At 50.1% G+C, this 13122-nt stretch overlaps 1 protein-coding gene across 1 annotated transcript in view; it reads right to left on the reverse strand.

The window, feature by feature from the left end:
• IGFN1 (immunoglobulin like and fibronectin type III domain containing 1) overlaps window positions 1-5958 on the reverse strand; it is a 35322-nt gene extending 29364 nt beyond the window's left edge. Inside the window, 5 exon segments of the mRNA XM_063647240.1 lie at window positions 1444-1543; window positions 2783-2922; window positions 4512-4631; window positions 5464-5517; window positions 5868-5958. Coding sequence (XP_063503310.1) covers window positions 1444-1543; window positions 2783-2922; window positions 4512-4631; window positions 5464-5470 — 367 coding nt within the window. The 5' untranslated portion in view covers window positions 5471-5517; window positions 5868-5958.
• Window positions 5959-13122: the final 7164 nt, after the last annotated feature.

The following is a 13122-nucleotide window of genomic DNA, read 5'->3' on the forward strand; positions in this document are numbered from 1 at the left end:
TCTGAGAAAGCCTTTGCTTCCTCTACAAAAATGGTGGATGGACTGGTTGTGATGGTTCATGCCTGTAATCCCAGCACTTTGGGAGGCCGAGGGGGGGAGGATAGCTTGAGCCCAGGAGTTCCAGACCAGCCTGGGCAACACAGGGAGACACCGCCTCTACAAAAAAAATCAGAAAATTAGCTGAGTGTGATGACACATGCATGTAGTCCCAGCTACTTGGGAGGCTGAGGTGGGAGGATCACTTGGGCCTGGGAGGTCAAGGCTGCAGTGAGCCATAATCGCACCACTGCACTCCAGCCTGGGCAACAGGTCTCAAAAAATAAAAAATAAAAGGCCAGGCGCAGTGTCTCACACCTGTAATCCCAGCACTTTGGGAGGCCGAGGCAGGTGGATCACCTGAGGTCAGGAGTTCGAGACCGGCCTGGCCAACGTGGTGAAATCCTGTCTCAATTAAAAATATAAAAATTAGCCAGGAATGGTGGTAAACGCCTGTAATCCCAGCTACTCAGGAGGCTGAGGCAGGAGAATTGCTTGAACCCGGGAGGCAGATGTTGCAGTGAGGCGAGATTGCGCCACTGTATTCCAGCCTACGCAATGGAACAAGACTCCGGTCCATCTCAAAAATATAAAAATAAAAATAAGAGAGGCAGATGGACATGGGCCACCTCTTCCACCTTCTTACCTTGAACATGGATTATGTTTGGATCTGCCACAGCCCTCTTATGGCCATGAGGTGATAAGGCAATCTGCTAAGGATGGCAGAGCGATGGGACTGAAGGAATCAGCTCTCTGATGGCAGCCCTGAGCTGTGGTATGAACCCTGGATGCCACTCGCAAAACTTCTTATGTGAAGGAATGAAATATCTTTATTTCTTAGGCTACTCTTAGTAGGATTTTCTGTTACTTGTAGGCAGATCCATTGTAAGCATAACCAATGGCGAGACTAGACCTGCTTCCTCAAGAGATATCTACCTTTTAATTACTACAGGTTGACAAGTTTTAAAATATCAAACACCACGCACACCAAAAAAACATGTCTGAGAGAGAATTTGGCCTTTGTGTGACCTGTTTGTCACCTCTGGTGTAGGCCTGTCCAAAATATCCTTTGCATGATGGAGAAACTGAGACCCAGAGAGGAAAACAAAGCCCATTGAATGAGTTAGCAGAAGCTGTAGGACTAGAAGCCAGCTTTCAGGTCCTGCTCATTTACTGGGCCAAGAGAATATCCTTCAGAGTATCTGCCAAGGTGTGCCTTTTTAAACACATGCAGACTCATGTGCATGTGGATGAAGCCGGGGGCCCAGCAAAAGGTAGGGCTGCAGCAGCAGCAGCAGCCTGCATGGGCCTCCCTTCCCTCCCCTCCCTCACTAGCCACAGGGCCTCTGATTCCTCTGTGGGTCTCTGCCCAGTGCACTGATGAGACAAACTCAGGGAAAAGCCCACCTTCGATGACGGTGAGTCTCGCTGAGCAAGCGGCCTCTCCATACGCATTTACTGCTGTGCAGCGGTACAGATCCGTGTCCTCGCCTGTCAGCTTGTTGATCTGCAGAGAGGCCAAGGGCAGAGGAACAGGGCTACCACATCCCCTTCCTCCATTTACTAGACACGGCTATGTGTTGGGGGTATAAAGTGAGAAAGACATGGTCCTTGTCCTCATGGAGCTCACTGTCTTTATCAGGAAAGACAGACCCCAAAACAGAAACCTGGTTTGGGACAGAGGGTGGATGTATCAATTCTTTGCCATCAGAAGCAATGTAGTGAAGTAGAAAGAGTGTGCTTTTTGGGGTCAGATGGATCTGGGCCTGAAAACAGTCTCTGTCCTGTATTACTAGCTGTGGGACCTTGGGCAAGTTACCTAACTTCTCTCAACTTCAGTTTTTTCATTTGTAAGATGGGAATATAATACCTCAAAAAAGTGGTGAATGATTAGAATTAAATATATAATCTATGTCAAATATTTAGCCCCTGGGACATAGTAGGGCCTGGCACATAGTAGGTATCCCATGGTTAGTATTTATAATATTGCTCAGATTAGCCAAGATTGATTGAGTACTCACTATAGGCCAGGCACTAGCTAGACACTTTACATAGAACTTTCATCCTCATAACAACTCCTGGCCAGGCGCGGTGGCTCACGTCTGTAATCCCAGCACTTTGGGAGGCCAAGGCGGATGGATCACTGTTGGTCAGGAGTTCAAGACTAGCCTGGCCAACATGGTGAAACCCCATCTCTACTAAAAATACAAAAATTAGCCGGGCATGATGGTGCATGCCTGTAATCTCAGCTACTTAGGAGGCCGAAGCAGGAGAATCGCTTGAACCTGGGAGGTGGAGGTTGCAGTGAGCCGAGATCACGCCATTGCATTCCAGCCTGGGTGACAGAGCGAGATCTGTCTCAACAACAACTCATAACAACTCCTTAAAGTAGGTACTATTATTACCCCATTTTTACAAATGAGGAGACAGAGGTAAAAAGAGTAAAGTGACTTTCTAAAGCCAAGGTGGTGGGCCTGGGATTGTAACCCCAGCAGTCTGACTTCAGAGCTTGAACTCTTCAGCTCCAGTCTACACCACCTCCCAGGTTATCAGCAGAGGTATCTGCAAGCCTGCCAGATCCATTCTTGGCTCAGGCAACTTTGAGTCATGAGATGGAGTTGAATGGATTCAACCTCAACGAGGAGTATGTCTTACTCCTCTAGGGATTGGAGGCTGCCAAAGAGACCTTCAAGGGGATGGGAAAAGATGAGTAGACCCTGGTGGGGGGAAAAGCTATGGTTCTTACCTGCAGCACGTGCTCCTTGCTGCCAGGGCTGGAGGAGATCTTGTACTTGCTGGAATCACTGAGGTCACCTTTGGAGTTCTGCCAACGCACCTCGGGCCTAGGCTCCCCACAGACCACAGCCCGAAAGACAGCATTTTTCCCTGCAGCAGGAAGAGACGAGCAAGGAGACTGACAAGTTGGGAGAGGGTGACTGTATACTTTATTTAAATTTTAATTTATATCATCTTCCTCATCTAGGTATTTCAACTGCCACTTCCAAAAAGGGTGCCAGGCCTTGGTCCCCTTGACTCAGGACTCAGAATACGCAGGTGGAAAGCAGCAGATTCCAGGCACCCAGAAGGCAGTGCTTCCTCTTTCTATATTGCAGAAACTTGGGCTGCTTGAGGGAAAGAGACAGGTGGACTGGCCCTGGTGCAAAGGGGAGGCCAGCAGGGCTTTAGGGGAGAGGGGCTTTTCTTTGAGAGTGGGTGAGCAAGGAGTCTGAAAGCTCTGCCAAGACTGGGAAGGGAATGAGATTTTGTGAGTTCCGGCCGGGCGCAGGGGCTCACGCATGTAATCCTAGCACTTTGGGAGGCCAAGGCAGGCAGATCACCTGAGGTCAGGAGTTCGAGACCAGCCTGGCCAACATGGTGAAACCCCATCTCTACTAAAAATACAAAAATTAGCCAGGCATGGTGGCATGTGCCTGTAATCCCAGCTACTGGGGAGGCTGAGGCAGGAGAATCACTTGAACCCAGGAGGCAGACATTGTAGTGATCAGAGATTGTGCCACTGCACTCCAGCCTGGGCAACAAAGTGAGACTCCATCTCAAAAAAAGAAAAAAAAAAAAAAAGAGATTTTGTGGCTTCCCTTCCTACTCTCTAGGAGGAGGAGGAATCACAACTCGGGGGAGGAGGAGTGGCTATTTGGTGCCCGAAGGAGCTGGTCCTGAGACACAGGTTCCAGCCTCAGAAAAGACCCCAAGCTCCATGCCTGTCATGGAGGCCTGGGAACTGCCCGCCCTCAAGGAATCCCTTAGCCTCCCACCAGGAACATCTCAGTAGAGAGCAATATAGACCAAAGGCCCAAGGGCCCTTCCCAATTTCTCATTACCTTGTTCCAGATTTAGAAAAATAAAATACCATTCTTTTTCTTATTACCAGGATGCTATGAACTAAAATTTATTGCAGGGTGTGTGTTGGGGAAAGAACACCAATTCCCAATTTTTCCCCAATAAGCCTTTGTTCCCACCACTTTCTTGGACACCTTCTTATGTGGCCTTCTAGAAGGGCCTTCCTGAGCCCAGCCTGTGAGCCACAGCAGGTGCTGCTGTCTGGAGGCGAGGATTGGGAGGAGTCAAGTTAACTGTTTTAACAGTGCCTCTCTGCAGCAGTGGCTTTGAGGCAAGGAGAGAGGGACCAGGAAACACCACAACCTCTCCCTGCTCCCCAATTTAGCATTTTTACCCCTTGCCCCCAAGATAAGCATCCTTGCCCCCAAGATATTTCTCTCACCAGAATAGCATGGTGTCTCTTCACTCTCTTTATCCACTCTTTTCCCCAGGCCCCTTGTCACTTCTAGGGTTCCAGGTAAGCACATACCCCCTCAAGAATAGGAGGGAGACGGGCTATGGCCTAGTGATGGATATAGGGCCTGGGTCCCCAGGAAGGTGGGTGCCCCAGCCCTCTCCCCTGGGAGGTAGGAGAGCAGGAATCTTGCCTCCCCTTCACGGCTCCCCTCTGGGCTCACCCTCTGGCAGAGCCAAGGTGACGGGCTTCTGCTCAAAGTCCGGCGTGCTGCAGCCTTCGGGGATCTCCTCCACCAGCTGCCAGATGCGCACTCCAGGGATGTGGGACTTCCGGAGCTTTCCTGGAGAATGCAGGAGGGAAGGAGATGGGCCTTCCACCTTCTCCCTCTTGGGTGGCCCTTCAACAGAATGGGCATCCACTCACCCAAGGAGCAAGAAGCCCCTTCTCGCTCCTACTTTTGGGTCAGGATTATTTGTCCTACCTCCTGCCTGTGCACAGTCTAGTGGGAATCCGGTGGCATCCCTCCGGCAGTGTGAATGGAGCCTCTAGGAAGTGGGTGGGGCACCCTAGGAAGACCCTGAGTGTGTCACTGGGGAAAAGCTGGGAAGAAAGAGTGGGAAAGGGCTTCTTCTCAGGAAGCCAAGAAGCAGGAGCTCGTGTGGGGGCTTTGCACTCCTTACTCAGGAAAACAAATCAAAACCCAAAGCCAAGACTCAAAAAAAAAAAGCCAAGCACGGTGGCTCACGCCTGTAATCCCAGTACTTTGGGAGGCCGAGGTGGGCAGATCACCTGAGGTCAGGAGTTCGAGACCAGCCTGACCAACATGGTGAAACCCCATCTTTACTAAAAATACAAAAATTAGCCACACATGGTGGCAGGCGCCTGTAATCCTAGCTACTCGGGAGGCTCAGGTGGGAGAATCACTTGAACCTGGGAGGCAGAGGTTGCAGTGAGCTGAGATCGCGTCACTGCGCTCCAGCCTGGGCAACAGAGTGAGATTCTGTCTCAAAAAACACCAACAACAATAAAAAAATAAAATAAAATAAGGAAAAAAAAACAACAACAAGATGGGCGAGTTCCCAGAAATCTCTGATCCCTACCACTTCTCTCCTCTCTGTCCTGGTAAGGATCGCCAGGGAGGGTTGGGGAAGGGAGATTAGTTATTCTCTCACCTGCCATAGTTCTGCCTCTTCTTTGACTCCTCTGAGGGTAGAAGTTCTATTTTCCTGAGAAAAGAAATGGAATTGCTTTTGAGAAACCCAGGCTGGTCTCACCCCACCCCTCCCACACCATCAGTGCATCAGCCAATGTCTGGGGTGGGAGCTGGAAAAAGCTGCTGCCCCCAAGAGCTTTTCTAACCCACTAATGGCACTGATTAGTTTCCTGCAATTCCCTGTCCCCAGCAAAACTAATTTCCCAGAGACCAGGGAGTGGGTAGCATGCTACCCAGTTGGTAACATTCCCAGATAAAGGGAACCATAAACTGAGCCTGCACACTGTGCTGGTGGCCTGGCCTCCTGGTAGGACCCCAGACCTGATTACCCTGCCCAGAGGGCGAGACACAACCCTCCCAAACCTGAGGAAATCAGACCCATTCAGGATCCTTTCAGCTGTGTAACAGCTTGCCCCATTGACTTTGGAATGGGAATTCTCCAAGGACATTCTTTGGGCCTCCTGGCATTTTCCCCAACTCTGAGATTTTCTGGCAGGACACCGGAGCCCTCTACTTCCCACGCTCCACCAATCTAGAATCCTTCCGGTCACAAGGTCTGCAGGGGAGAGGCCTCAATTTTGTTGCTCTTAAGCTCTTCTTGGCCCAGGCCCATAGGATCCCTATAAATCCATCTGCTCCCCTCAGAAGCCAGTGAATTATAGTGTCAGGTGAATAGGAGTATTTTCCATTCTCTCACCACTGCCATCTCTCCCGATTTCCTCTTAATTGCATCCATCTGTTATGGCCAGTGGGGAGTCCCACACAGGAGAGGAAGGGGGTTGGGTCTGGGGTGGGATGAGAACCATAAATCAGGGTGGGGGGATGTCTTGAAAGAATCCTCCAGCAGTCCCACCCTCTGTGCAATTGGCCTATGGCCAAGCGGTTCCATTTTGGGGACTCCATTTTCTGCCCAAAGAGCCTTATCATTAATATAGAATCACACATGACAGAGCAAATTCCTGTCTCCCATGGAGATCGTTCCATTTCGCAATGGCCACCCACTGGCACTTCTGACCCCTGGCGGCCCCTCACCAGCCCAGCCGCTGCACCCTAGCGTGCTGGAATGCCATGGTAAGCCAACTGCGTTCTGGAGCGGTCACGGGTGCCACAGGCACTACGCCGAAGGGAGTCACGAGGAAGGGTGGGAGGGAAGGCAGCCACCAACGGATGAGGACCCAGCTGGACACGGCCAGGGGGAGGGCTGCAGGGGCCCCCATCCCACCCACCCCTCAGTGCAGCCTCCTGGTAGACGCAAGTGCACTGGCACCAGTCGGTGACCCCCACACTGGAGTAGTTTGAGTTCAACGCAGCTATCTGAGTCATCATCCCCATCGTCACCCACATCATCACCACGAGCAGCTATCATCCTGTTACTCAGCTATTGGTCACACATGAAGAAGGATGACGCTGATACCACTCTTCTCCCTCCAGCCTCCTGCCTACAGCTCCCAGCTGAGGAGGGCAAAAGAAGCAAAGCTCTTGGGGGAACTTAGGGATGTGATGTTAAGCCATCCACTTCTGGAGCTCCACTCTCTTTTAGAATAAGCCAGATTTGGTACAAGGTCAATGACATAGGGGAAGAGATCTATTGGATTGGAGACTAGAGGGATCTCAGTTGGAAGGGATGAGAAAGGAAATGAATTCTCTCCTCCATAATTCATTCCCACATTTGAGAAGAACTCCAATTCTTCCCAGAAGGAAACAGAAGCTTGTGTCCTCACTTCAGCTGTCCCAACAACACTCTCAGCACTGGATCCCAGGACAGTGTCTCCCTGGCCCCTCTCCAGGACCTATGGCTCCCCATCCTTTTTCCCTACCCTCCCCAGACCCATCCTGCAGATCCAGGTCCCTGCTACCTCCAGTTGGTCCCTGCTACCTCTCAACTGGTAGAAATTGAGGCAGGAAGAGCCAAATGGGGTTCTCTCAACTGCTTTGACCATGATACTAACCAAAATATAACAAGTCCCAGCCCGAGGTCCTTATTCTGGACTGCTAGTGATATTTTTAATCTGGTCATCATATCACACCCAAAGTCAAGCCATGTCCAGAAAATTAGAGCCAGGACAGAACTGCCCAGACAGGACACACTGAAATTCTCTCCTCCAGATATCCTGGAGTAACCTAGAGGGGATACAGGTGCACTCCAGTGTGTGATCCGCCAGCCAGGGAGTGTTCCCCAGGCAGACGTCCTGCCCACTGCCTGCCCCTTCCTGCGTAGAAAAGCTGGACAGCAGGCTAGTGTCTCCATCCTGGCCCTGCCCTGGCCTGGATGGGCAGCCAGGTGTGAGCACCCACTTACCTGGGTGTACAGCTGACCTCCCGCTTCCTACCTGCTCCCTCTTCCCCGTTTCCAGCTGCTGCTTGCTGAGGCTCTGGATCGACTGGTAGTGGACAGGCAGGGCTGGAGCAGGTGTCTGTTGCTGCAGGCGCCTCTGCTCCCTCTGCCCCTCCCACTCACCCCACCTCCTCCTCCTCCTCCAGTCCAGGCTTGGCAGGGCAAGGCCCCCCAGGGCTAACACTCTAGCTCAGAGGAGGTCAGAGATGGAAGGGTCATGTGACATCAGTCCATCTAACTCCTCGCTTTGCAGAGCTTTAAGCTCTTAACCAGACTGGCTTAGTGTAAATTTGCCCCATGAAGCCTCATTTATACGACCCTTTTTAGCAAGGACATTTTCATCATCCAAACCCTTAACTTTTCAGCTAAGCTGGTCCCTTAGCTGTGTGACACCATAAGTCACACAGATATATAAAGCCACTGCCCTCTTGGGAATCACACCTCTAAGTGGTATCAAACAGGCAGCAAACTTTGGGAGTAGGAGGGAAGGCAGCCACTAACGGAGTCACAGACACAGAGTCCACCAAGAGTGATCAAGAAGGAGGAGACCCTGGGAATTGTGTAGTCAGGAGGCCTGCTGGAGAAGGTGAGCTTGCTCAGGAGCTTTTCAAGGAATAGAAAGGGTGACCTGACCAGCAGGTTTGGGGGTGAAGTTGGCAGGGCAGATGGTTGGGTTTTTGGTTGGACAGATGGATGGCAAGTGGAAACTGGAAATACAATGGCTGGTAACAGATTTTCTTAAGGAGAGTGGAGGGCAGATGGGGCCCAGGAGATAAGGCCACCTGGTGTGCTTTGAAAGAGCCACCTTCTCTCTCCTTAAGGACAGAGAACTGCTTTGTTGCCACCCATGAGTGAGGCTTCATTGAGGACTCAGGTGAAGTAGAAGGGAAATGGGGTGAATGTTTGCATCCAGGGGAGGACACTGAATATTTATATGTGTCGATTAGCATCTTGCCAATTTCTACAGGCGCTACCTCTGGATGTACTCCGAGAGGGGAGGTGTTTGACCTCTTCTGCGCAAGTGTGTGTATGTGTGTGCGTGCATGCACACACACATACATTTGTGTGTCCTCCCTGTGTGTTTCTGAGTGTCAGGGCTGGTCTTTCATTTGTTCAACAAACATGTGTTGAACACCTACCCTGGGTTGAGCCCTGGCTCTGGCACTGTGTTAAGCCCTAGGAATACAAAGGTAAGCAAATGACAGGGCCCCCATTGTGAAGTTCACAGTCTAATGGGGCAGGCAGATGTAGGGGCTCCGAAGGAGACAATGGAGAGTGTGAGGGGAGGGCTGGACCTTGGAGAGCCAGGGAAGAGAGGCAGTGAGAGTTGAGTTTGGACAGGTAGGCTTTGGGGGCCATTGAAGAGTTTTGATCTCTATTGTAAAGGTTACTGAGATTTGTTTAAGCTGGAGGGGTGACAGGATCCAATCTGCATTTTAAAAGAACTCATTCTGGCTGCAGAGATGGAAGGGATTGGAGAAAGGAGGAAGTGAGAGGCAGGAGTCTACCTCCCAGGAGTGCAGTCCCAGGAGAACACCCTAGGGTGTTCTTTCTCATGGTGGGGCCCTGAGCTCCAGGGGCCTCCTAAGCCACAATGCTGCATCATTCCAGGAGGGGGAAGGAGGAGGCTGCATCATTCCAGGAGGGGGAAGGAGGAGGCTGTGAACATGGCCCAATGCAGAGCCCTTTAGCATTTCAGGTGCCTCTGGTGCCCCCCTAGATAGTCCATGTGCTCTTCCCTGGGGCCTGGGGATGGCCTGCAGATCCACGAATCAAGGTGTGCCCTGCTACCTGGCCTCCATTTTCCATGTTGTTGTTGTTGTTGTTTCTAAACAGAGGTGAGATCTTGCCATGTTGCCCAGGCTGGTCTCAAACTCCTGGGCTCAAGTGATCCTCCCACATCGGCCTCCCAAAGTGCTGGAATGGCAAGTGTGAGCCACTACACTCACCCTATTTTCCATGTTTTAACAGTGGCCCATATTGGGGGACCCACTCCTCTCTGCGCTGTGTCATACATGGATCCCTATCATTGCAATAAAATGGAAATTTCGGGACTCCAAGAAACTGAGAATGAGTTACACAGTTTTTACCACTCTCCTCACTTTATCCTCTATCAAATGTAATGTCCAATAATATTTAGCTATGTCTGGATTGCCAGCCACCCACCACCACTTCCCAGGGTATAATCTTATTACACTTCCTGATAGACTTTTCCTTTGGGAGATAAAGAGACAAGACCTGGCCAGGCACAGTGGCTCATGCCTGTAATCCCACCACTTTGGGAGGCTGAGGCGGGCGGATCACAAGGTCAGGAGATTGAGACCATCCTGGCCAACATGGTGAAACCCCATCTGTACTAAAGATACAAAAATTAGCTGGCTGTGGTGGCACATGCCTGTAGTCCCAGCTACTTGGGAGGTGAGGCAGGAGAATCACTTGAACCCGGGAGGTGGAGGTTGCAGTGAGCCGAGATCGCGTCACTGCACTCCAGCCTGGCGACAGAGTGGGACTCCATCTGAAAAAAAAAAAAAAAAAAAAGAGACAAGACCTTACCTTCATCAATTAGGGGAATATCCATGTCAAAAGCACTCTGGGCAGTGAATTTGTGTGCATTATTCATTGTTCCTCAGTGCCTTATGGAAAGGGCTCAGGGACTTTGGGTAGGGATAGGGTCACAATTCATTAATGCTCTCCTGTCCCCACAAGAACGAAATGCATTATATGGCAGGTACTAAGAGGCTCAGGCCCCATAAAGGCCTCTCTTGGGACCCTTTTACTCCTGATGGCATGGGTTGGATGAGATGATCTCTGAGATCCTGGCCAACTGGAACCTTCCACAGTCCTGTGACTGAATGGGGAAGGCCGTGTGGACTTGAAAAGCATTCCATGTGACTCAGGAGAGAGTTTAAATTCATTCACAGGCATTCATTGCCTCCATGCTTGGTGTAAAACGTTCTGTCCCAGCTGGGTGAGTCACTAAGGGTGCTCTCCAGGGGAGGGTGTCCTCTCTTGCACCCAATGGGGTCCATGTAGATGGGTTAGCAGAGGAAGGTTCTAATCAAAGACATGCAAACATACTCACACACAAACATACACACACACCACACAACACCAACAGAGCGGGTCTTTGTGAAAGGTAGAAGACTACGAGCTGCCCAGTGGAGATGGCATCAGAGACTAGGGGCCTTCTCTAAGCCTGGAGCTAGGGCATAAGATTCTATTTCAACCACAGTGCCTACCCAGGAAGATGGAGCTGGGAGGACCAGTGGACAAATGACACCCCTCCTGTGCTTCCCACCATCCTCCTTGGCCACTGTCAAGGATGCTCTGCAGTCCACCTGCTCCCTTGAACCATCCACTCTGCCCTCCAGCTGCCTGCCTGGCCAGTATTCCTCCCTATCTCCAGTCTAGCCCATGTGTCAGGCTTAGTTCATGTCTTTCTCACCCCATCTGCAGTGTAATGAATCCCATGTAGCCTCATGGGAAAGAAGACCTTGGAGACCCCAAGGGTAATTTCATGTTTGCAAAGCTGGCTTTCAGTGACAGAGAAACTTGAGTCAGGAGCCAATCCCTAATCTGGAAGGGCCTAGTCCAGCAGGCTCAGCTGGCGCAAGGGCTACAGGAGGGGGTCCTTTGGACCCTCAATGAGGAGAAGCTGGGGAGGAAATCCCACTCCACTTCCCAGGAATGACTGAGCCACAACAGGCTTCAGTCTATTGAGGCAGTGTAGACTCTCACACAGTATCAGAGCTGGACAGGACCATTAAGGACATCTAACAACAACAATAACATTATAGCAGTAACAACAACAGTATTTAACCCTGAGAGAGTTCTTGCTACATGCCAGATATTCTTTTGAATCTTTAGCTATATTAACTCATTTAATCCCTCACAACAAATCCAAAAGGCAGAATAGATCACTAACCCCATTTTACAGAAGGGGAAACTGAGATACAGAGACATTATGTAACTTGCCCAAGGTCACACAGCTGGTGAAAGGCAGAGCCAGGATGTGGACCAAGGCCATCCAGTGCCAAGTCTACACTCTTAACGACCAATGTCCTGTGGATCCAATCCAACTCCCTTCTTTTCAGATATGGACACTGGGGCCTGGAGAGAAGTGGTTTCCTCCTGGATGGCACACAGTGAAGTGTTTTGCAGCCAGATTCGCCTCCTCGTGGGAATGAAGCACCAAACCCTAAGTCATTCCAGAAAGCTGCTCCCTTCAAATCTCCATCAGGTGGTGAGGAGGTAAATAAACCACTCCAGCTAAACAGATGTAAACCCACTCAGCTTTCTAACGTTGCATTTTCATTTTGCAGGGACACTTGCCTATTTTCATATAATCAAGCAAATCACAGTACTCACAGGCCCCCAACCTACTGTGTGATGTTTTCTACATAGGTTGTTTCATTTAGCCCACATAACACCCTATGACGTAGAAACATATCTCCATTTTACAGAGAAGGAAGTTGAAGCTAAGAGCAACTAAATAATGTTTCCACTGTTACACAACTAGTAAGTGATTGAGAAAAGATGTATACCAGGCCATCTGATTCTACTACACTTCCACCTCCTGCCCTAGATATCGGATTCTTTAAAAATAGACATAGTCTCACATTTTGCAGGCTTCATGGCTATATTCTTTTAATCATCAATGTTAGCCTCAAAAGATCTAACAGGGCCTATTGGAAGTTGAGAAGGACCTGGCCACTTACGATTTTTGAGTCTTCTGGCATTTTTTTAAAAGAAGAAAATAGGACTAGAAATAATGGGTAGTACATTTAAAATATTTACATCAAACCACTTAAAACTTTTATAAATCCTGTAATAGTCTATGAAAAGCACGATTACATTGCAAGGCATTTTGTGTCTGTGAGTTAAAATAGTTCATTCCAGATGCCCTACCAGTAGGGTAATAGTGTTTACCAGGAATAAACACTATTTGTGGTTAAAGGTATAAAATGAGTATTCTCTTCTTTCATTTCCATCAGTGGTTTTTCTATGACCGTGTGGATAACTCCATTTGTATATAGTGTTGGGCTCTTCAAGAAGCACCCCCTCCCCATTCCCATGACAGGCTCTGTCTAGGGCAGGAACCCAGCAAGGGAGGCAGGTCTGCAGGAGGTTAGAGGATGCTCTGCCTCACCCCTTCCAGGCCCTGGCTCTCTCCGCACAGTGGCTCCAGCTCACAATGGCCTTGGAAGACTGGCATCATGACTGGCAGAGAGGAAGGAGGTAGCAAGTCGCTGGGAAAAAGGTGCCCTTCTACCCATCTCTCCC

This window comes from Pongo pygmaeus, chromosome 1 (genome assembly GCF_028885625.2).
Source record: "Pongo pygmaeus isolate AG05252 chromosome 1, NHGRI_mPonPyg2-v2.0_pri, whole genome shotgun sequence".
In the NCBI taxonomy this organism is placed as follows: domain Eukaryota; kingdom Metazoa; phylum Chordata; class Mammalia; order Primates; family Hominidae; genus Pongo; species Pongo pygmaeus.